This window comes from Argopecten irradians, chromosome 1 (genome assembly GCF_041381155.1).
Source record: "Argopecten irradians isolate NY chromosome 1, Ai_NY, whole genome shotgun sequence".
NCBI classification, from domain to species: Eukaryota; Metazoa; Mollusca; class Bivalvia; order Pectinida; family Pectinidae; genus Argopecten; species Argopecten irradians.
The window spans coordinates 37,353,791-37,378,278 of record NC_091134.1 but is presented as its reverse complement, the minus strand read 5'-3'; the positions used below and the strand labels follow the sequence as shown (position 1 = coordinate 37,378,278).

The window sequence follows — 24,488 nt, the reverse complement described above, 5'->3', positions numbered from 1 at the left end:
ACAGATACACTGACTCCTTAGGAACACCTGGTTCTATTCCCCTTGTATTTCTTTACATTTTATTAAAATTTTTCTGTGTATAACTGAAATGGATTTTGAATTCATTTCTTCACTGTAAGTATTATTTTAGCTGGCAATACCAATGAATGGCTTTTTGAATTACAAACAAAATATTTGTAATATCTGAATTTTTTTTTTTTTTTTTTTTTTTAGTTTTCATCTTAAAGTTTTGTATTTATATTGAAAAGCAGTCACTAGCTTCTTTCGTAAATCTGAAGAGGCTGAAGAAATATTTTAATTAAATTTGTGAATGTGAATCATATCATTGGACTCCTACACAAAAAATATAATAAATTGCCTTTGCCGTAAAAAAAGATTGTTCTCGGCCTCGGAACATGTTCCGTATGCCTAACCATGTCCTGACTCATCTCTTGATCTAACAAGCAGATCCTAATTAAAAAATTATGGCTTAAACAGTTTCCAGGTGCCCCCGTCTTGTTTATAAAAACATTTACAATCAGGAATGTTACTATCCCCGGAGACGGCTAATAACACGAGGGCAAAAACTATAAAATAATGGAAAGCGGTAAACAGACCAGAAACGTAGCAAATTAACGCTATTGATGACTTCAAACGAACTTCAGCACAAATGAGATAAAGATGGGGCCCAGAGCCAGGTGTGGAACACAAATGTTTCTGATTAAGTTGATATACAGCATATCTAGTCACAGAGAAACATATACATCCCCCTCCCCCCATTTTTTGGCGTTTTGTGTAATAATCGGTATTAGTCAAGGTTAGGTGTGTGAGGCTGACATAGCATGTGTTAAGTTTGTGACCTCTACAATCGTTGTAATAGCCAGTTTATTCATTTAGAATTCTGCTGGATAATGTTTCATATTGATCACTAATAAATATACACCATTTGCTGAACAACATATAGGAGTTACCTCCCTTTGCCCTAGCTGATGTTCACACTAAGTGTGGAATCAAAGATTTGTAAATATGGAAAAATGATCACTATTTAAACAGATTGTCTTTATAGACAGGTTGAGATTTTCATACTAACCCGCTAGATGAATGAACTAAGGCTTGATACACTTGCTATTGAATATTAATGTAGTTACTTTTATTAGACTCCATATGAATTTATCATTTCTTCACCACTTATGTTATCTTATATTATCTAATTACTAAAACAATATGTATCATATACTCTGTGTTATTGAGTGTTTTAATTTCCTGTCGAAATTATAATCCCTTAATGATGACATTATAATTATTAATACATGAATTCATTTTTATATCAGGAGATTTTAAATAATGCATGTAGACTATAGGCTAGATATTTCAATATAGGTAAATATCTTTTTTTAATTTAAGTTGGTTTATTTTTGTTACTACATACGTAAAAGACCAAAATAAATTAATGGGTGAGGTATTTCTCTGGTATATTAAAACACTAAGAAATCTCCCAACCTTAGACAATCAGTTTCTATTAACTATTGTGCAGTCTGTACATTATTGTCGTCGTATCTGTGATAAACTAAGATAATGTACCTACATTTTCGAGAAAACATCTACCAAGATCATTTAAGAAACGTTTCACCTTCTTACATTTTGTATGTCTTGATTTTCCACTAAACTCCTAAATCTCACCGCTCAAGGACAGTTTGTATCCGAAACTGTAGACTGCTAGAGAGACCCAGACAAGAAACCTATACTGTGTCACAAATATAACCTCTCGAGTAATCAAGTCGGTCTACGACAACACACTTAGAACCTCACTACCTGTAGATCACATAGTATCAAACACATAGAAAACAGACACTTGACTTTCCCCTAATACTGTATTTTGAATAATTCATTTCTACAGGATTTTTATACATTTTTCTTTCTTTTCTTTCTTTTTATTCCTTTGGTATGTGTGTTGGGGAGGAGGGATGGTGACTTAAGAGATTACTCAAGAATCCAAGAAACAAACAGTCTGCACTCTTAAGAATGCTTGAAAATAACTTTCTGCTTAGAGACCAACTCCATATAATTTTAATTTATTGTGTTTCAATAAATAAAAATACATTTCTTAAAAATATAAGCCTGATCCAATGTGTAAGTGGACCTCAAGTGGTGAAAATTAAAGCAATGCAAACTACAACCACAACAGTAAAGACCAGTACATTTCTCCTACAAACCAAACATTTATTGAACAATGTCTTCACCACTTTATCTGATCGTGTGACTTTTGATTTCATTGTTTTCTTACTCCTTTGTTATGCATAAGAAAGACAAACCACAGGTGTCGGCATTCTTCCAAACACAATTTGAAAACTCTTGGAAGAAGATACATTAGTCGCTGTGATAGAACTGTACGAGGGAGACCAAAAAATATATATTGCTGAGTTGGCATTTATTGACCTTTAATACCAGCCAGTACCTATATATTGCAGGGAGACGGCTTCCCAGCCACGATATATATCTATACAAAAGCCTTCCCACGAGACAAGACACGAGAGAAGAATACGAAATCTACCAATATATACTTACTGACAGCCTCTATTACGTCGGCGAGGAGCACCCCGTCAGTGACATCTTGTTGGAGGTCACTGATAAACCGTTTGTGCCGAGCTTTCTCTAAATAATGGTTGGCCCAGTCCGTATAGATCTGTGAATAAAAAGGAAACGACAAATCGTTAGTGGCGAAGACGATACTGTATATTGATTATGTATTTAGTACCTACGATAAAAAACTGTTATTTCGGCTGGATACGGCTATATTAGACACTACATGAGAATATATATAGCAATGCAACTATCGTATTCATTGTAGCGTTATGTCCTGTATCATTACATCGGCTTCAATGATCATCATTAACAATGATATCATCCATTCTTTGTAATGTATAGAACTAATGGACTGCCGGGAAGAAAGTTCATAAAAAATGATTCAATAGAATGAATACGAGATAGCATTAGTCGAAAGCGTTGTCTGCTGAAAGTGCAGCAGAGTCATTGGTGGACTCTTAAAACAGGCGGTCTCTTAAAACACTCTTTGTGAAACACAAATGGTCTCTTTTCACAAATAGTTTTCAACATAAATGGTCAGTTCATACAAGTGTTCTCTTTGGAGTAAACATTCCTTTTCCAAATGACTGCTTTATGCAGGTGATCTCGAACACTTCACAGCAAAAATAGGCATGATCTCTTTTCATAAATTGTGTCCTTAATTATCAGAAAATTACAGGTGGTATAAAGTACAAATGGTCTCTTTTGAAATACACTTGGACTCTTATCATCAATAGTCTCTGATCACTTAATGCAAATGATCCCTTATAACAGAAAATATTTTAATATACGGTCAAACCTGTCTATAACGACCACTAAAGGGGAGACAGAAAAACGGTCACTATAGACAGGTTGCCTTTATAGACAGGTTGGGGCTTTCGTGCCAACCAGCGAGTCAGTAAATAAAACACAAGTATATTTATGCAGAAAACAATCCTGCTATTGAATATTTATATATTAATTACATGCATTATTTAAAAACTAATTGTGTCAATATATTTCCGTGATTTGTGTTCGTTTTATTTTTTAATGTTTGGATGGGGCTCTCAAATGCAAGCAGAAATTTCGATCATAACAAAATCAACTCGTTTTGATACACACTAGTAGTAGATTTTTTCAGCTATGAAAAACTAATTGTGTCAATATATCACCTTATTACTGACTTGACATGGCCTGGAATTATCTGTGCAAGATTAATTTTGGAAAATGTATGCGTGTAATATTTTGTACAACACTTTCTCGCTGGCAAGTCGTATGTAATGTTGCCGTGTAACCAGTTTTGACGGATTAATCTCGGGACATGAAAGATCGATTTGGAGGCATTTTCTCACAATATATAAATTCAAACTATTAAAATCACAATGCAGGTACACATATTAACTTTCGGTAGCATTTCTACCAAGTAATGGGGACGTATTTTTAAAAAAAAAAAACCATCGAGAATACCCGGCTTACATCCGGCGATAATCCAACTGACTTGATAATCATGAAGAAATTGAAAGTAAATTTATAGGCCTAATTTGAAATTGGTTAAGTACAGACCATTTCATAGTAGTATTACAATGCTAGTTATCGACAATGAATAACAGAACACATTAAATAAATCGGCATATTTTATTTTGCCTACCGTATCATCCTAGTTATGGCTTCAATATCACGCTTTACGAGTAATCTTTTCATGCACATGACGTTCGCGACCAAACATAATTTCAGTCTTTGATAGGCATAAACGGTCGTTAAAACTTCCATCTTCAAGTCGGCAAATATATTTGTACCTTAAATGTTATGACCGCTAGGGCTTGGGCTTCAGTAATGGTGGCTAATTTGCCTACTAAGGGAGTTACGGGGCTAAAATGACCGGTCGTTAGCCACATTAGACAGGTGGACGTTATGCCATTATATAGTTAAATGCACGGGGAGTCTAAAAACCGGTCGTTATAGACAGGGGGTCGTTATATACAGGCGGTCGTTAGAGCAGGTTTGACTGTAGGTAGTGTCTTTAATGCAATTCTGTCTCTAGAAAAACTGTGGTCTTTTAATTTATGTTCTCTAACTTATACCAATGGTCTCTTAATAAAGGTAAAAACTTCAAATAGTTTCTTACACAAGTGACCTCTACAAACAAGTGACCTCTTAACACAAGTGATCTCTTAATACAGGTAAGAAATCTTAAAATGGTCTCTTACACAGGTGCCTTTTTTACACAAGCGACATCTTTACAAGTGACCTCTTTATACAAGTGACTGAGTGACCTCTACATACGAGTGACCTCTTAACACAAATGTTCTTTTATACAGGTAAAAACATCAAACTATTTCTCACACAGGTGACCTCTATAAATGGTATGACCTCCTAACACAAGTTGTCTCTTAATACAGGCAATCTTACCTACAACACACTCTGACTACGAAAACTTATATCGTGGTGGTTACTAAGTGGGTTTAACTGTTTTTCTGAGGATTTGACATCTGATGTATTCTTCTGGGAAACAGAGTCTGTCGACCTACAAAACACATCTAAAAGCTGTGCTTTATATAGTCAAGGGTCACAGTCAATTCTAAGGATATTGCCGAACAGTTGACACCTGAGAGTTTTTGCTTTCCGACAAAGCGTCACCATGGCGGCTTCTTTGTGGGAATTTAGGAGACAGACTCGAATTTTCTTTCTTATAGCTATACCATAATGCATTTATACACTTACATATATACACTTGTCTCTGTGGATTTTCACAGAAAACTTTTCGTATAAGACTACAAATGGAACGTATCACTCTACAAATGGAGCATTTCTCACAGTACATATAAATTTCTCTCTCCTGACAATCACAAATAAACTATTCCAAGACACTCGCTTTATTAGAAGTTCCATTGAAGATATTGATTTACAATTAAAACAAGAACTCAGCCTTGTTTTTGGGGAACTGTTTTCTCAGCATTTCCTGCAAGCCAACATCCATACATATCTGTGCAAGGATACACTTTTGTGTTTGAAAACGTTTCATCTTTGTTTCTAATTTGAAGTTTGATATTTCAAAAGTTGTAATTGCTTTACAAACCCATTTTTTCGTATTGGCTTGACTGTAAATAGTAGCTTGTGAAGTGCGGAGAGTGCGAAACCATTAATAAATCCCTCTAAACACACAGAACAATAAAGTTTGTTGACATAGTAGATAACTATACTCCAGTACACATAACCCTAAGATTCGTCGCTTTTCTGAAAAAAAACAGCATTTAGCAATTTTGTAAATTTAATACAACCCCTTCAGTTTAGAATAGAATGTTCCAACAAAAAAACACAAAAAGAGTCTGAATGAAAGTTCAGTATCATTGATTTTTTTTTCTGACAAAAGTTTGATACCTACTCATGTTTTTTTCAGCTTAAATCAGTGAAATGCTTTAAAGTAGTTGCATACCAACTGAACTTGACCGTATAAAGTCTTTAACAAGAAAAATTTTCCAAAAACTAATTAATTTGACCATCACCCAAATTCAACACCAATGATGATGATGATACTATAACATGTCTGAGCGGGTTTTTTTCCTCCTTTTATCTTTTGTCCCTATTAAGCTTTAATTGTGATTGGTTGATTGTAAAAACAATTAATTTTATCACAGGAGCAATCAACTTTTCACTCATTAAGTCAATTACTGATATCGTGCTTGTCCATAAAAAAGAAGGGAAAATGGATTTGTTTATTCAATAACGACCCTGGAAAATGAATGTCATCCATTATTCAAGAGTGTATCTATAAATATCAATACCACTTGTCACTGTTAATACTGCATTCACAGAGAATTTATATCGATATCACATCTTCTTAAATTAGAAATGTATTGATATATAAAACCAAATGGCTCCGAGACACGCAGGGCGCAATGTGACAAGAAATGACACAATGAAACAGGCATACCCTCTCCCAATTTCATGGCAAAAGTGGAAAAATGTACAAGTGTGGAAAATAGAGTAAAACCTGCCTAAGTGATCACCTCTGTATAAAGACTACCTGTTTAATAGGACCACTTTCTTTTGGTCCCAAATAACCATTTACAATACAATTTTACCTGTGTATAAAGACCACTTGGTTAGAAAGACCATTTCTTATTTTGTTCTAAGACAACTGTGACTGTATTTTAATGGACTTTTATTTAAAAGTTCATAATCCAAATTAACCATCAAAACACAGAATTGAGTTTGTGACCAAGAAGATAAAAATGATGAACTGCACTTTATTAACCCTTTCTTTATTTTAATAGATTTTTGTTTCATAAAAAGTCTTATTAAAACCAGCTGACTTACCGGTAAATTAAGCAAAATTTTGTTTTCAATTTCCATAACTTCTTTGCTAACTTCGTTCTGATTTGGATTAGATTCAAAATGCATGACTGACTGATTGTACAAAAGTTACTAACCATGATGATGGAGGTTCGAAACCCAGCATCTGAGAGTTTAGGAAGACAATTGATCTGTGTCTGTGCCAGTCGACCACCACGTGTGTATATATATATGGTTGTATGTTAATACATATTTACTATATTTTCTGTACAGCTGACGATAAGCATCATGAATATTTTATTGATCCACAAACCTTACATTTCTATAAACTAGGTTAATATTATCACAGTCCACAGCGACACAATGGTGTAGGAAAGCATGACACTTATTGGACACAGATACATTTCAATTAATAATGACCAATTTATGGACAGAAAAAGATCATCCTTATACACATATCAATAAACATTCCCAATAACTGAATTGTACCTATTACAGAAATCAAAAGCACAAAAAAGAAAGCTCTTAATTCGTATAGCATAGAAACATATTGTAGATATAAGAAATGGTATCTTGTATTGGTACTTATATTCCCATTAGGGAATGCTCTTATGGAAAATTCTGACAAAATCTCCAGGCGTCCAAACAGGCACTTTATATTACCATATTTTCCAGAGTATAAGTCACTACTTTTTTCCCTGAAAATCGGAAGTGCGACCTTCTTTTTTGTGTTTTGTTTTTGATAAAAAAAAAATCATTCTTTCCCTAATCTGACCCAGACGTTTTTAGATCATTATGATAAAGTTCTAATTTTATGTCAGACGTATTTAAGACAATTCTTCCCTCCATTTTTGATAAGTTCCAGACAAGCCTCAGACAATTGATGATCAGTCAGACAATTACCCTACCCCCTGGAGCAGAAACAGGAAGTGGGGGACCTCTATTAATTGTCAACATGTCCTTTGATTTTAGTAATTGCTGACAGGACTATAATTCTAACGAACAATCTCTTCGAAAATAGTCCACCAAGCACTATAATGTAAGAAGTGGTAATATTTGACAGTAGGAATAACTTATAGATGCTAATCGAGTTCTATATGTCTCTTGGTGCACAATTCTGCCCAGCAATGCCATATAGAACAAGAAGTCGTTACAAGAGTTTATGGGACTCTGATGTGTCTCTATTGATTTCGGCAGATCTTGCACGGCTGAATTTACGTCCAGCTTCTACGGTCACGCTAGAACTGTTTACAGAATTAATAATTTACCCCCATTAATCCCGTTGATGGTGGCCACATCTCGCAGACACAAGAACTATGATGTCCTGTGTACTCAGATAGCCCCAATAAAATACACTTATAAACGCTGTACAAATGAGCCGGCAGCATGCAATCTTCATAGCTGGTAGCAAAAACCATAACACATGTTTTAGGTGAAGCAAGAATTCCAACTTTCCATACCTTTCCAGTTCCCTCATTTAGCTAAATATCTAGAAGAACCATATTTTGAATTTTAGTCATAAATATCTTACTGTTCTTATCAGTGAGAAACCATGACTTTAATCAATTACAATGAAGTAAGAGAAAGACAAAATAAGATTTCAAAACAAGCCATTTTAGATTCTATTGCATAGAATTCAATTCAAAACTTTTAGCACCAAAGATAGACATTTGAAAACTATCTACATGACAAGTTAGGAATAAATTATGCAAATTAAGGTATACATTTTGAATACCCACAGCATATGTCTCTTGTGCATAATTAAATATTGAATTTCCTCTAGACTGTGTAGATCTGTCAGGTAGCTAACAAGTATGGAATAAGATTGTACAAAGGAAATACAATTTACCATTATAAAACTTTTAAAGAAATCTCATAGGAAGTATCAACAATGGTTACCAAACCTATTGGTACTCAGAATGGAGTTCTACAATCACAAGAGGACATGAATTTACCACAGCCTCCCAAAACACACTATCACAATGAGATACAACACTGACATACCACAGTCTCCCAAAACACACTATCACAAGGAGACACAACACAAACATACCACAGTCTCCTAAAACACACTATCACAAGGAGATACAACACTTATTTACCACAGCCTCCCAAAACACATTATCACATTGAGACACAACACAAACATATCACAGCCTCCCAAAACACTTTATCACAAAGAGACACAACACTAATATACCACAGTCTCCCAAAACACAGTATCATTAGGAGACACAACACAAACATATCACAGCCTCCCAAAACACTTATCACAAAGAGACACAACACTAATATACCACAGTCTCCCAAAACACACTATCACAAGGAGACACAACACAAACATACCAGTCTCCCAAAACACACTAACAGAAGGAGACACAACACAAACATACCATTGTCTCCCAAAACACTTTGTCACAAAGAGACAAAACAGTAACATACCACAGTCTCCCAAAACAAACTATCAAAAGGAGACACAACACAAACATACCAGTCTCCCAAAACACACAATCACAAGGAGACACAACACAAACATACCACAGTCTCCATAAACACACTATCACAAGGAGACACAACACTAATATACCACAGCCTCCCAAAACACATTTTCACAAGGAGACACAACACTTATATACCACAGCCTCCCAAAACACACTATCACATGGAGACACAACACTAAGATACCACAGCCTCCCAAAACACACTATCACAAGGAGACACAACACGAATATACCACAGCCTCTCAAAACACATTTTCACAAGGAGACACAACACTTATATACCACAGCCTCCCAAAACACACTATCACATGGAGACACAACACTAAGATACCACAGCCTCCCAAAACACACTATCACAAGGAGACAACACAAATATACCACAGCCTCCCAAAACATACAAACTATCACAAGGGGACATTAATATACTACAGCCTCCCAAAACACACTATCACAAGGAGACACAACACTAAGATACCACAGCCTTCCAAAACACACTATCACAAGGAGACACAACACTTATATACCACAGCCTCCCAAAACACACTATCACATGGAGACACAACACTAAGATACCACAGCCTCCCAAAACACACTATCACAAGGAGACACAACTCGAATATACCACAGCCTCCCAAAACATACACACTATCACAAGGGGACATTAATATATCACAGCCTCCCAAAACATACACAAAATTTACAACACATACAGAAAAAGCTGTCCTTGAATAGCCTTAAAATATTAATGAGACATTACGCATAATCAACCAACCAATTTGGAATTGACGTTTCATCAGTTTTCAATAAGAAATTTTATAGAATGCTTATAAGTACATACATATGGTTTTTTATATTTCATTTATATCACCAGAGTTATCTCCATCACCAATGGATTTTATTAAAGATTCTACAGATATACATTGTATTGGTTTGCATAAGGCTTATACTTATTGGAAACTCTCAATGTGATTGTAGTGCCATGAACAACCTTTGAGAAGTCCAAATAATTATAGATCACCAAATATACAAAAGACAACACTGAACCGTTCCGAAACCAAATTTGGGTTTCCCTGCAAAAAGAGTTTGCGGTAACAAAATTTGACTTTAATCCTAATACACTCCAAGATGTCCTGAAGATAACAGTTAACCGATTTGTCAGTTTTCAAATCGACTCTTAATCAATGAGCTATCATTTAGGTTAGTATGAAACCAGGTCAAGAGTTCATTACACATGCTCACTACATTTTGTAGTGTTTCTTAATTGATAAAAAAAATGAATTCGGATTTAATCCCTGATTTGTACTGATATCGAACCCTTGCAAGTCCCAGTAATCAAATTATTATAAAAGACTACTACAAACTGTTTTACCACTAACTTTCAGCCGTCGCGAACACGAACGGTTTAGGATAAAACAAAGATTTGATACTTTGTAGTCGCATGTTTCCTTCTCCATAGAGAGATCAATTTTATGTTAAATGCCCCGATCGTCTCTCTAATCAGAGTGATGCACATACTTGTCAGAGAATTAATCTAATTCGTCGATTCTCTGCTCCATCTAAATCGGATTAGTCGGTCGGAAGTATCACCTGTGATTTGATCGGCGTTTCATCCTAGTGGCTATACATGGCCTCGCTTCGGTGACAACTTTATGGAAACAGATAAATTGTCCATGAATTATGTCATTTACCACTGGAGTAGAAGGGGATCTCTTTTACTAACTAAACTGATGTTATAAAGAAAATTGTCACTATCAAACAAGTCAACCAAATGATCCCTAGACACATTGATGGGAAATGTTATATACTATAGGTTAGAAGGATTACCCAGAATTGTTTGTCTTACATATAATCCTATGTGAATAATGTCAGAAATTCTAAGTTTTAACCCTAGTCTATAAGAACTTGATCAAATACTTCTTTTCAAAGACTGTCCATGTGCATGTCTGACTGATGCAACGAGAGTAACTTGACCCAGCTTTAGTTCCATGAGAGTAACATTGTCAAAAGAGGACTTGTAAGGAATGTAAAGTTCATCTTGCAACTGCAGCAAGGAACAAAACTAACACCTTAGCCTGGACTTTGAAAGCAAGAGTATAAAGTTACCTATGTACAGACAGCTACATTGTGTTCTACTGATCTGCCCACTCAGAAATCAATAACATATCCCCTCTTACAAATGTTATCTTATACTCTGACCTTTCACTATCTGACCTTCAAAGATCTTGACCTTTGACCCTTTACTTTCTATATATCACCTTTGATACTTGGCAAATTAAAACCTGAATAGCATCTGAATCAATAGTCAGATGAAAGAAGGCTACTATATATTTACACCTTAATTTGTTTTTACTCATCAGGGATATTTTTGTCATATGTGATATCAAAGAAGATTAGCCAGCTTTAAAGCACTTCTTATCAATAAGTAGCTATAAAATTTCATCCAAGAAAAGGAGGGTTAGTGGTAAGAATGTCAGACACCTTAACCACTCCACTGGCATAGGGTAGAATGTTAGAATCTTAACCATCAGCCACAAACTCACGGCATAGGTAAATGTAGAATTACCATCAGCCACAGAACTCCACTGGCATAGGAGTAGAATGTTAGACATCTTAACCACTCAGCCACATAACTCCACTGGCATAGGAGTAGAATGTTAGACACATTCACCACTCAGCCACAGAACTCCACTGGCATAGGAATAGAATGTCAGACACATTCACCACTCAGCCACAGAACTCTCCACTGGCATAGGAGTAGAATGTTAGACACATTCACCACTCAGCCACAGAACTCCACTGGCATAGGAATAGAATGATGTTAAACACATTCACCACTCAGCCACAGAACTCACCACTGGCATAGGAATAGAATGTTAGACACATTCACCACTCAGCCACAGAACTCCACTGGCATAGGAAGAATGTCGACACATTCACCACTCAGCCACAGAACTCCACTGGCATAGGAGTAGAATGTCAGACACATTCACCACTCAGGCACAGAACTCCACTGAATCACTGGCATAGGAGTAGAATGTCAGACACATTCACCACTCAGCACAAACTCACTGCATAGAAATGTCAGACACTCACACTAGCAAGAATCACTGCATGAATGAATGTAGACACATTCACCACTCAGCCACAGAACTCCACTGGCATAGAATAGAATGTAGACACATTCACCACTCAGCCACAGAACTCCACTGGCATAGGAATAGAATGTCAGACACATTCACCACTCAGCCACAGAACTCCACTGGCATAGGAGTAGAATGTTAGACACATTCACCACTCAGCACAGATATTCCCACTCAGCATAGGAATAGAATGTTAGACACATTCACCACTCAGCCACAGAACTCCACTGGCATAGGAATAGAATGTTAGACACATTCACCACTCAGCCACAGAACTCCACTGGCATAGGATAGAATGTAGACACATTCACCACTCAGCCACACTGATAGACTGTTAGACACTTACTGCCACAGAACTCACTGGCATAGGATAGAATGTTAGACACATTCACCACTCAGCCACATGCATAGTAAGATTACACTCACATCACTGGCATAGGAATAGAATGTTAGACACATTCACCACTCAGCCACAGAACTCCACTGGCATAGGAATAGAATGTTAGACACATTCACCACTCAGCCACAGAACTCCACTGGCATAGGAGTAGAATGTCAGACACATTCACCACTCAGCCACAGAACTCCACTGGCATAGGAGTAGAATGTTAGACACATTCACCACTCAGCCACAGAACTCCACTGGCATAGGAATAGAATGTTAGACACATTCACCACTCAGCCACAGAACTCCACTGGCATAGGAATAGAATGTCAGACACATTCACCACTCAGCCACAGAACTCCACTGGCATAGGAATAGAATGTTAGACACATTCACCACCACTCAGCCACAGAACTCCACTGGCATAGGAATAGAATGTTAGACACATTCACCACTCAGCCACAGAACTCCACTGGCATAGGAATAGAATGTCAGACACATTCACCACTCAGCCACAGAACTCCACTGGCATAGGAATAGAATGTCAGACACATTCACCACTCAGCCACAGAAATCTCCACTGGCATAGGAATAGAATGTCAGACACATTCACCACTCAGCCACAGAACTCCACTGGCATAGGAATAGAATGTCAGACACATTCACCACTCAGCCACAGAACTCCACTGGCATAGGAATAGAATGTCAGACACATTCACCACTCAGCCACAGAACTCCACTGGCATAGGAATAGAATGTCAGACACATTCACCACTCAGCCACAGAACTCCACTGGCATAGGAATAGAATGTTAGACACATTCACCACTCAGCCACAGAACTCCACTGGCATAGGAATAGAATGTTAGACACATTCACCACTCAGCCACAGAACTCCACTGGCATAGGAATAGAATGTTAGACACATTCACCACTCAGCCACAGAACTCCACTGGCATAGGAATAGAATGTTAGACACATTCACCACTCAGCCACAGAACTCCACTGGCATAGGAGTAGAATGTTAGACACATTCACCACTCAGCCACAGAACTCCACTGGCATAGGAATAGAATGTCAGACACATTCACCACTCAGCCACAGAACTCCACTGGCATAGGAATAGAATGTTAGACACATTCACCACTCAGCCACAGAACTCCACTGGCATAGGAGTAGAATGTTAGACACATTCACCACTCAGCCACAGAACTCCACTGGCATAGGAATAGAATGTCAGACACATTCACCACTCAGCCACAGAACTCCACTGGCATAGGAATAGAATGTTAGACACATTCACCACTCAGCCACAGAACTCCACTGGCATAGGAATAGAATGTTAGACACATTCACCACTCAGCCACAGAACTCCACTGGCATAGGAATAGAATGTTAGACACATTCACCACTCAGCCACAGAACTCCACTGGCATAGGAGTAGAATGTCAGACACATTCACCACTCAGCCACAGAACTCCACTGGCATAGGAATAGAATGTCAGACACATTCACCACTCAGCCACAGAACTCCACTGGCATAGGAATAGAATGTTAGACACATTCACCACTCAGCCACAGAACTCCACTGGCATAGGAATAGAATGTCAGACACATTCACCACTCAGCCACAGAACTCCACTGGCATAGGATAGAATGTTAGACACATTCACCACTCAGCCACAGAACTCCACTGGCATAGGAATAGAATGTTAGACACATTCACCACTCAGCCACAGAACTCCACTGGCATAGGAATAGAATGTTAGACACATTCACCACTCAGCCACAGAACTCCACTGGCATAGGAATAGAATGTCAGACACATTCACCACTCAGCCACAGAACTCCACTGGCATAGGAATAGAATGTTAGACACATTCACCACTCAGCCACAGAACTCCACTGGCATAGGAGTAGAATGTCAGACACATTCACCACTCAGCCACAGAACTCCACTGGCATAGGAATAGAATGTTAGACACATTCACCACTCAGCCACAGAACTCCACTGGCATAGGAGTAGAATGTCAGACACATTCACCACTCAGCCACAGAACTCCACTGGCATAGGAATAGAATGTTAGACACATTCACCACTCAGCCACAGAACTCCACTGGCATAGGAGTAGAATGTCAGACACATTCACCACTCAGCCACAGAACTTCATTGGCATACGTCCTGGGGTAGAAAAATCAGACACCTTAACCATTGAACCCATACTGTGTTTATATATTTTTTCTATTTCAAAAGTTTTGCTTTTGTTGGACATTGAATATGTCACTCCATGTGGGTTCATCATGGCCAGACTAATTAGTAATTAAGTAATTGGGTGTTCACAAAAACAGCATTAATTCGTAAACAAGCTGAGACTAATTACATCAAACTACAAACGTTTTTTGCTGTGATGTTGAATCCTAGTATAATGTTAATTGCTGTCGTAATAATTAACCAATCATGCTTGATGAACATCTACTGTATTTATGCAGAATATAACATTATAATGTCATTCACATTAATCACATATAATAGTTCATATGGAATATTCTAGGACAAACACATTATGGTAAATGTGCCTGAAATTTGATAAGATAAATATTGTCTTTGAGTTTCCGTCCTGTAGAGATAGAAAGTTCTGGAACATTCACGTCAATATGAAACCTAAACAAACTTCTATAGCTGAATGATAAATTTCATTTCTCATAAAAAATCATGAAATATGCCCTTTTACCACTAGTTAACCCTATAACCTCTGAACCTTTGACCATGGTTATACCAATGTTGATATCCACTAAAATCACTGTTTTCAGACATATGAATCGACAAATTTCTAAAATGTCTACGCTTTCAGATATGTTTGGCTTAGTTGTAAGCATGTTTGATTATAAGACAACAGGGCTTACATCACCTATTTGGTTTATCAGTAATGTCCTTGCTGTTATATACCATCATATTATGTGTGATAATTATGATCCTGTTAAATCAAAGGGACATAATCCAAATGATCTAATTATACGCAGGCAGTTACCACTTAACAAGAGCAGCAATGTAGTATATTCAGTAAAATAGTCATACTGGTTTTTTTTTTCCAAATTTATCTGATAATCTTGGGGTTTTTTTCCAAATTTATCTGATAATCTAAGAACTGTTTTTGATAGTAAGCACTTCAACAAGAATACATTTGAAATGATCAAATCTGCAGCATTTACCACTTACCAATTCAAATGTTACAACTTTCAAAACAGTTTTCTCATGTTTGACGAACAAATTTAAATATTTGCTCCCGATAGTCATCACATGGTATGAAAAACATGCAAAACCAATTTATAAACGACAGCCATTTAACTGCTGAAAACCTCAGATTCTAGATTCTGTTCTGAGTCTCACATATTACAACTCTTTTTTCTTAATTATGTTGCTAAGCCAACTGACTTTTTACAAATGACTCCAGATCATTCCCATTTGTCAGATGCCGATTCTTGTTTTTAATCTTCATGTGATTGACAGCTTCGTTATGCGTTAATTGAACTCCGGTTCAATCACAGCTAACATGGTCAACGTTGAAAAAAATTGAAGTAAACCCCAAGGGAACCTAAAGCATTGATTTTTTTCTGCCCTCACCCTCCATCATGGTCTTTTTTTGTCTCGTCACACGGGAGAGTTCGACCTCAGCGAGCCAAATTAAGAAATTTCTAGAACAAAGAACTTTAATCATGTCCTGATAATCAGGGGCACCTCTCATTCCTCCATGCCTAATCTTAAATTTAGCAGCCATGGTAACTGAATCTATCAATTCAGAAAAGATTCTTTTTTTTGTAGTGAAAATATTTCTTAGAGCCAAATTGAGACCTGTTAATTATTTAGAACCCTCGTCAATCAACTTGAAACAAGAAAACAAATGAGATTTTCAGTTAAACTAAAAAAAAAAAAAAAAAAAAATCACAAGTATTGGTGTGAAGGTCCTGAAGACTCTCAGGTCTCGGTAAGGGAGGTATAGGGGCTAACGCTTTTTTATGGAATATGTAACAAATAAAAATGAAAAAGAAAATTCAATCTTACATACCATTATCTTCTCTTAACATATTTAGGGGATTCAAAACATATGAGAAATAACCACTTTAGCAGACTATCCATTAATTAATCAATAAAGCATGAACATTTTCCTATGGTATATCTCACACAAAATATTTCCAATACATAGAATTACATTGATACAACTCTAGCCTTTAATATGAAGACATCTAGTCTAATCAAATAAGATAAACATTATTAATTATTCATTGATTTGTTTTGTAGGTAAAATTTGACCAGACACATCAATCATTAATATCAATCTTACCTTTATTTTAAATTGGTCATTGAAAGTGTTTTGCATGTCAACAAACTCCGTCGGAGAATCTACCATTCCCATTCCGTTACTGTTAGAGTTCCCCATTATTACGACGATCGTTACAACACTATTGAAAACTTACAACCTCAAAAAAACATCTTAATAACAGAACACCGAATTAAAGGTACATTTCACACATCCAGATGAAAGCGATCCCTGAAGCTCCTTGAAACACTCGTCCGACACACGAGACTGATTCTAGACTCGGCAAATTCAATGTAGCACCATGCTAGCAAAACCTATTGCATTATAATCAAGCAATACTCTCACCATTTACTTATAATTCCCAACTTATGTTTCTCGCCACTTCACATATTAGCACTGTCACATGACCACATTTAAACACCAGGAATACACGTAATTCCTGTTGTCGTAGAAATAAACCCTGACACTTTCATGGCATTACAATTCTTCGACACTTCCAATTCCCTTCAACATTGGTGAAAACATTTTTTGCTGTCGTCTGCACACAACTATAAAATACCCTAAAACTCTAGAAAGGTTACAGTTAGCCTGGATACTGGATAACAAAAAAAAACCTGTCGTCTGCTCCTGCTGCGGCTTCCTATCAAGTAATGGAACTGTCCAAAACGCTTCCACGGTTACCAACAATTGTGTTCCCAAACAAAATGTCACCCTGCACTTAGGGGAGTTTAAAGCAATCATGCTAAGCAGGGGAGAGTATTTCTTTGTTAAATTACGGGAGCATGTAGAATTGTGTTAATGATAACGATAAGAATGTACGACCAGATTGGCATCTCCCCCACTAATCAATACTTCTAGTCCCGAGGCAAACGGCCCTGTCATAACGTCCCTTCATGTTTACATGTGGTGACCCAGGTCCGCTTGTTAGTCCTGTACACAAATATTTAATGCATTAATAATCCCAAAATTATTGATTTCCTGATTTGATCAATAATGAATACTTTACTGTATCCCCAATGTATCATCACAGAATCATCAGCTGTTAATGTCAGTTTGGTGTTTCTGTAATTTCAAAACTGTTAACTAGAATTATATCCAACGTGCATCCCTGGTGATTATATTGTGTTATTCACTTAGCTTGATTTATTGACTCTTTCATATCGAAGCTTCGTTATCTATTTTGTATTCATAGGATTGGATTCTTTATTAAAACCACCACATCTTTTGTCTATTTACATATACATTTATTCATCACATCCTTCCAGAACTGGCTACCAGCATATCTACAAATAAGACATATTTGCTACCATATCTGTTCATAATAAGCCAAGAGGAGAGTGCCTCAAGATATTCAGTCACAACAGGAAGCAGCATTGTCAAAAGGGTATTTACTTTCCTGTTCGATCGTTTAGAGAGAGAACCATAATTTGTTGTCACTTTGTAGTTAAATTGTTAATATCGGTTGTAGAACCACCATTCTTTTATATCAATATCCTACAGGGCTATCCAAAATTGTTCTGATGTCAAAATTCTTGTGTTGAGCATACAGAGTTACCCCAATTGTCTCAATGTCAAAACCCTGCATTAAACATACAGCGTTTTTCCAATGTCAAAGTTCTTTGTGAAAATATTTTAGGGTTATCACAAAAAAATCTTATGTTTCATACAGGGTCATTCCAATGTCGAAATTATTAGTAACATATTAGGGTTATCACAATTAACCCAATGTCAAAATCCTATGTTAACATACAGGGTTATTCCAATCAATCAAATATGAAAAGTACAGGGTTATCCCAATTAACCCAATGTTACAATCTTATGTTATAGGGCAATTCCCATCAACCATGCAATGTCAAAATTACAGGGTAATCCCAATTAACCCCATATCAAAATCTTCTGTTAAATATACAGGGTTGTTCCAATTCACTCAAAACATACAGGGTTGTCCCAATTAACCCAATGTCAATTCAAATCAACCTAATGTCAATATCCTATATTTACATATGCCTCTATATAGTCAATGGGAGTGGAGTTGCGTTCAAATTAGCGTAAACGCAACGACGTATGAATACAAACCCAAAGTAGGATCGGACTATTTCTAGTTCACGCTTCGGTAAGATTTTGCGTCATATGATAATCTAAATAAACTATAATTACTTAATTTACATTTTACCTTTTCACAGATGACAGATTTGCTTTGAATTAATAATAAACTAAAAAACGATTTCGGTCTACTATTTGTCTCAAGACTGATCCTTAGGCGGCACAGCCTACTCGGTTGGCCTACTGTATGAAATGTAAACAAAGTTTCATCGTTATCGGATTCAAAATAATAATAAAGAGTTGTTATTAGATCCAATTAAAATGCATTTGACATCAAAACAGAATATGTATTCAAGCACTTTAACGGTAATAAACAACAAAAAGAATCGCTGGTCGAGTCTACAACCGGGGGCTTTCCTCAGGAATGTTCAAGGAATTCCATAGTTAAGTCAGTCACACACCATACAAACACTTGTCTATCATCCGTACAATAAAATAATAAGTCGTGACTATGAAATGTTTTGTCTATATCGCGTACGTAGACCGATACATACATTAGAAACATTCAGCATCTCAACAGTCATACCATTTGATCAACAGACTATTTCACAGTTACTTTCCTCGGTTGAAAATCAAATATGGCGGCTCGCTCCACTTCGGACCGCATCACTACCCTGACAACGATACCGGTAGTCGATCCGCCTCGGTTATCTCAATTTTTATTCAAAATGGACATTATTGATACATTATCAAATTGGAAAAAAATATACCAGGTAATTTAAAAATAATTAAAGGTGTCATTGTTATATTTCAAATCAAACTGCAGCTATAACATTCAGCAATCGGAACTATATCTTCGGTCATCCTGACTACCGTAGTTACCCAACTTAGCAACCATCACAGTTTTAAATTTGACGTAAAAGTAGACTTATTTATGTAAATATAAAGATTGAACAGTGTTTTGATTGCGTTAAAGGTGGTATGAACGCAATGGGATACAGACATATTCTACATGTAGCGCTAACACGCTACATTGAATATGTCTGTATCCCATTGCGTTCATACCACCTTTAACGCAATCAAAACACTGTTCAATCTCTATGTGTTGAACCTAGTTATTTCAGTCAACCCATTGCTGGAATCCTGACTAGATTTAGTCACAGATAAAAGTTTATATATTGAATTTTAAATAAGGTGAAGACTTTGTTAAATGTCAAAACATGCTGGAAAGATCAATTTGTCATCCTATCACCCAAACATTGCACAAGGGAGAGAACTCTTACCAAATTGGAAACACTGGCTAGATAACTTAAGCACTGCACACATGGTCAATTGACTAAAAGATTCTAGCATTTCATATGTATTTATATTTGCTATATGAAATTGGAAGATCAAATACATACTGTTGCATATTTTAGTTTTACTGTAATTTAAATAACACTTATTATATACCACCTCTGTATACAGACCACCTACTAAATCAGACTACTTTTATGGGATCCCAAGCGGCAATTTTCACTAATGTTTAACCTGTATACAAATACCACTTCGCTATAAAGACCGTTTTCCTGTGTCCTTTGAGTAACTGAACATGATACTTTTTTAACAATGAATATCCTTTTAGATTATAACTATACATTATAAATCTAAAATAAAAAAATAATTTATTAAAGCATCATAATCATATTGGTTTTTTATGGTTGATGGATACTGTTCATAGTTGTTCCAAATAAATGACCATATTGCAGAAATGAATTAATTTCTTTGTTAGCGCCATTTTTATAATGAACACCATGGGGACGGCAACATAATCAAATTAAATCCTATCATGACAAAAACTATCAGGTCGCCCATTATTTGTCTGCACTAATACACTGATGAATATTGTATGACAGTGTATTATTCTAGTTCTATACAACCAATCTACTTCACACCTCAAGTTACGAGCATCGATATCCAATAACTAGTAAAACCGTTCACTTCAGAGAGCATGCTCACAACAATAGAAAACCATATCAGAATCATAATCATACCCGAGGTAAAAAAAAAAAGATATGATCAACTGTACACCCAACAACAGAAGGAAATGTTAGAGAATTGATGATGTCAGTCCTGTTCTAATGACAGAGACAGTTAACAACATTATGAACAACGAACGCTTGCATTATCAGACAGAATTATCTTCACATCAAACTGCCATTACAGAAGACAACATTCACAATGATCAGGAGAGGACATGTTTTAACATGAGGGGCCGGAACATTCCATCCCAAACAAAGACATGACGTGTGTGGGTTTTTTTGTTCATTCGTTTTCAAAATCAATTATTTAAAACTAATTTAGCTTTATCCAAAATAGTAATTAAGAAATTCCCATGAATGATTAAAATTGAATTTATCTTAATATCAAAGACAAATATGATTTCCAACTACAATAGAACTAGGCCATGTACAACAAAAGAACAAGTTTTAACATTCAAATAACAATGTTTTATGAAAATAAATAACAATGTTTTATGACAATAAATAACAATGTTTTATGACAATAAATAACAAAATACAACAATAGGGTGGTTTTTTTTTTAATGAGCAGTGACTCATTATCATCCCTCTTACCAGTTTTTATAAAATTAAAAGAAAGTATTGTTTACGATCAATAAGATATCACAGTTACAATCCAGGATGTTACTGACCAGGACAGAGATATACGACAATAATCTGACAGATACATATACACAGAAAGGGAATTGTGAGACAGAATAATGTCCATCATTTGCATTAATTTGCTTTTATCATTAATAAATCATCAAAAAAGGAAAGTTCTGTATCTATCATGCATCACATAAAATTAAGAGAGTAATTAAAAGATCCAAAAAAGAAATAAATTCAAATTGTTGTAATTTATGGAATACAGTGAAGGACGTGGAGTAGCCATTTATATCTCGGAACAAATGACTGTCCAGCAAGTAAAATTTACAACAACCTATGAAGAGTACCTAGCTGTTGAACTCAAGTTGAGTAATGGTGACAAGCTACTTATTGTGAATATCTACCGTAGCCCCAACAGCACAGCTGAGAATTTCAGCTACCTAACAAACTTAATGAGAGAAATGTCAACTAGAAACGCAAAACACATTCTGATCACTGGAGATTTCAACTTTCCTGAAATAAATTGGACTGACTGGACAACATGTACGTCAGAAAACCATATATCTACTCGTTTCTTGGAGTGTGTTCGAGACACTTTTTTATACCAACATATCCATAAGCCTACCAGATATAGGGAAGGTCAAAATCCATCTATACTGGATCTAGTTTTTAGCAACGATGAACAGATTGTCAACGATGTTAACTATCTTCCAAGTATCGGAAGGAGTGACCATATTTTATTGTCTTTTAAACTGAGTGTATCACATAGTGATAATCATACTAAACAGGAGAGGAGGAATTATCACAAAGGGCATTACGACGCTATACGCGAAGAACTAACCTCTGTCAACTGGCTAAACATCATTCAAGTTGAGGACATGTCAACGACCCAAGCATGGAATGTTCTTGTTGAAACCATAACTAAACTAATTGAAGATAAAATACCCGTGAACAAGACATCCCCAGTTAGGAAGCGTTGGAAGCCCCATCTTGACAACGAAGCCAAGCAGTCCATCCGACAAAAAAGGCGGAAGTGGGTCCGATACCTTCATTGTAAAACAGAAAGTAACTTTAAAGTGTATCAGAGAGCCAGGAACACTGCAACACGACAGATCCGACGTTCACACTATCATTATGAAAAGAAACTAGTGCAAGACATCAAAGATAACAGCAAGCTCTTTTGGAAATATGTCGGAGAAAAAACACGAACAGGAATGTCTATAACCAACGTGGTAAAAGCGGATGGTACACACACCACTAACCACTATGAAACCGCCAATGAGCTGAATAACTACTTTGGATCAGTCTTTAACCCACCAGAAAGTGAAGATCCACCACACTTCCAAATGAGACCATATCAAACAGAACTTCATGATATCGAATTCGACAGGAGTTTAATTGAAAAAACTATAAAGAAATTGAACCCTAATAAATCTCCAGGGCCTGACGTCTTTCATCCTAAACTTCTTGTTGAAACTTCAAATGAAATATCACAACCCTTGGAAATCATATTCAGGAAATCTTTAGACGAAGGGAAAATTCCAGACGAATGGCGAATTGCAAATGTGACTCCTTTATACAAGAGTGGAAACCACAACAAAGTGGAGAACTACCGTCCAATAAGTCTGACTTCAATCCCAGGCAAAATTCTCCAAAGAATCATTAGGGACAAACTCGTAATTCATATGGACGAGAACCATCTCTTCACAGAACATCAACATGGCTTTAGATCTGGTAAATCGTGTACTACCAACCTATTGGAGGTCCTTGAACATTGGGCAGAAGCCATAGATAAAGGGAGTAATGTCGACGCTATTTATATTGACTTCAGTAAAGCTTTTGATAAAGTCCCTCACAAACATCTACTTAAAAAACTAAAGGGTTACGGTATCACTGGAAAAGTACTGAAGTGGATAGAAGACTTCCTATCCAATCTACAGCAACGAGTTGTTATTCATGGTGAAACTTCTGGACTAGTAGATGTGACCAGTGGTGTACCACAAGGTAGTGTCTTAGGTCCTGTTCTATTTCTGATATATATCAATGACCTGCCCGAAGTTGTCCAACATAGCACCATAAAATTATTTGCTGACGACTCTAAAATTTTTAGAAACAATAACAACCCCACCAAGTCTCAAGAACTTCAAGCAGACATAGACAGTGTAGTCATTTGGACTAGAGACTGGAAAATGGCCTTGAACACTAAAAAATGCAAACACCTCAATATAGGCAATCTAGAACAAGACACGCATTATTCCTTCCCACAAAGTGAACAAATAGAGAAGGTACAGTGTGAGAAAGATTTAGGTGTACTTTTCGACAACAAACTTAAATTTAGTCAGCATGTTAGTCAAGCAGTTAATAAAGGAAATCGCATACTGGGTCTAATATTCAGGACATTTGTCTATATAGATATAACTATGTTCTTAACCCTGTACAAAAGCCTAATTAGACCTAACTTAGAATATGCAACCCAGGTTTGGTCTCCACTGCTAAAAAAAGATCAGATCGCTCTCGAAAACGTCCAACGTAGAGCCACTAAAAGAGTTCACTCTATTGAAAATTTACCATACCATTCAAGACTTAAAAAGTTGGGACTTCCCACCTTAGAATATAGACGTA

At 36.3% G+C, this 24,488-nt stretch overlaps 1 protein-coding gene across 7 annotated transcripts in view; it reads right to left on the bottom strand.

Moving 5' to 3' along the window:
• The window catches only part of LOC138326489 (neuron navigator 2-like), a 458,029-nt gene that overhangs the window by 187,149 nt on the left and 246,392 nt on the right, over positions 1 to 24,488 (bottom strand). For all 7 annotated transcript variants that reach the window (XM_069272611.1, XM_069272601.1, XM_069272590.1 and 4 more), the window contains exon 2: positions 2,545 to 2,662. In XM_069272611.1, the coding sequence (XP_069128712.1) occupies positions 2,545 to 2,662 (118 nt within the window). The remainder of the gene's footprint in view (positions 1 to 2,544; positions 2,663 to 24,488) is intronic.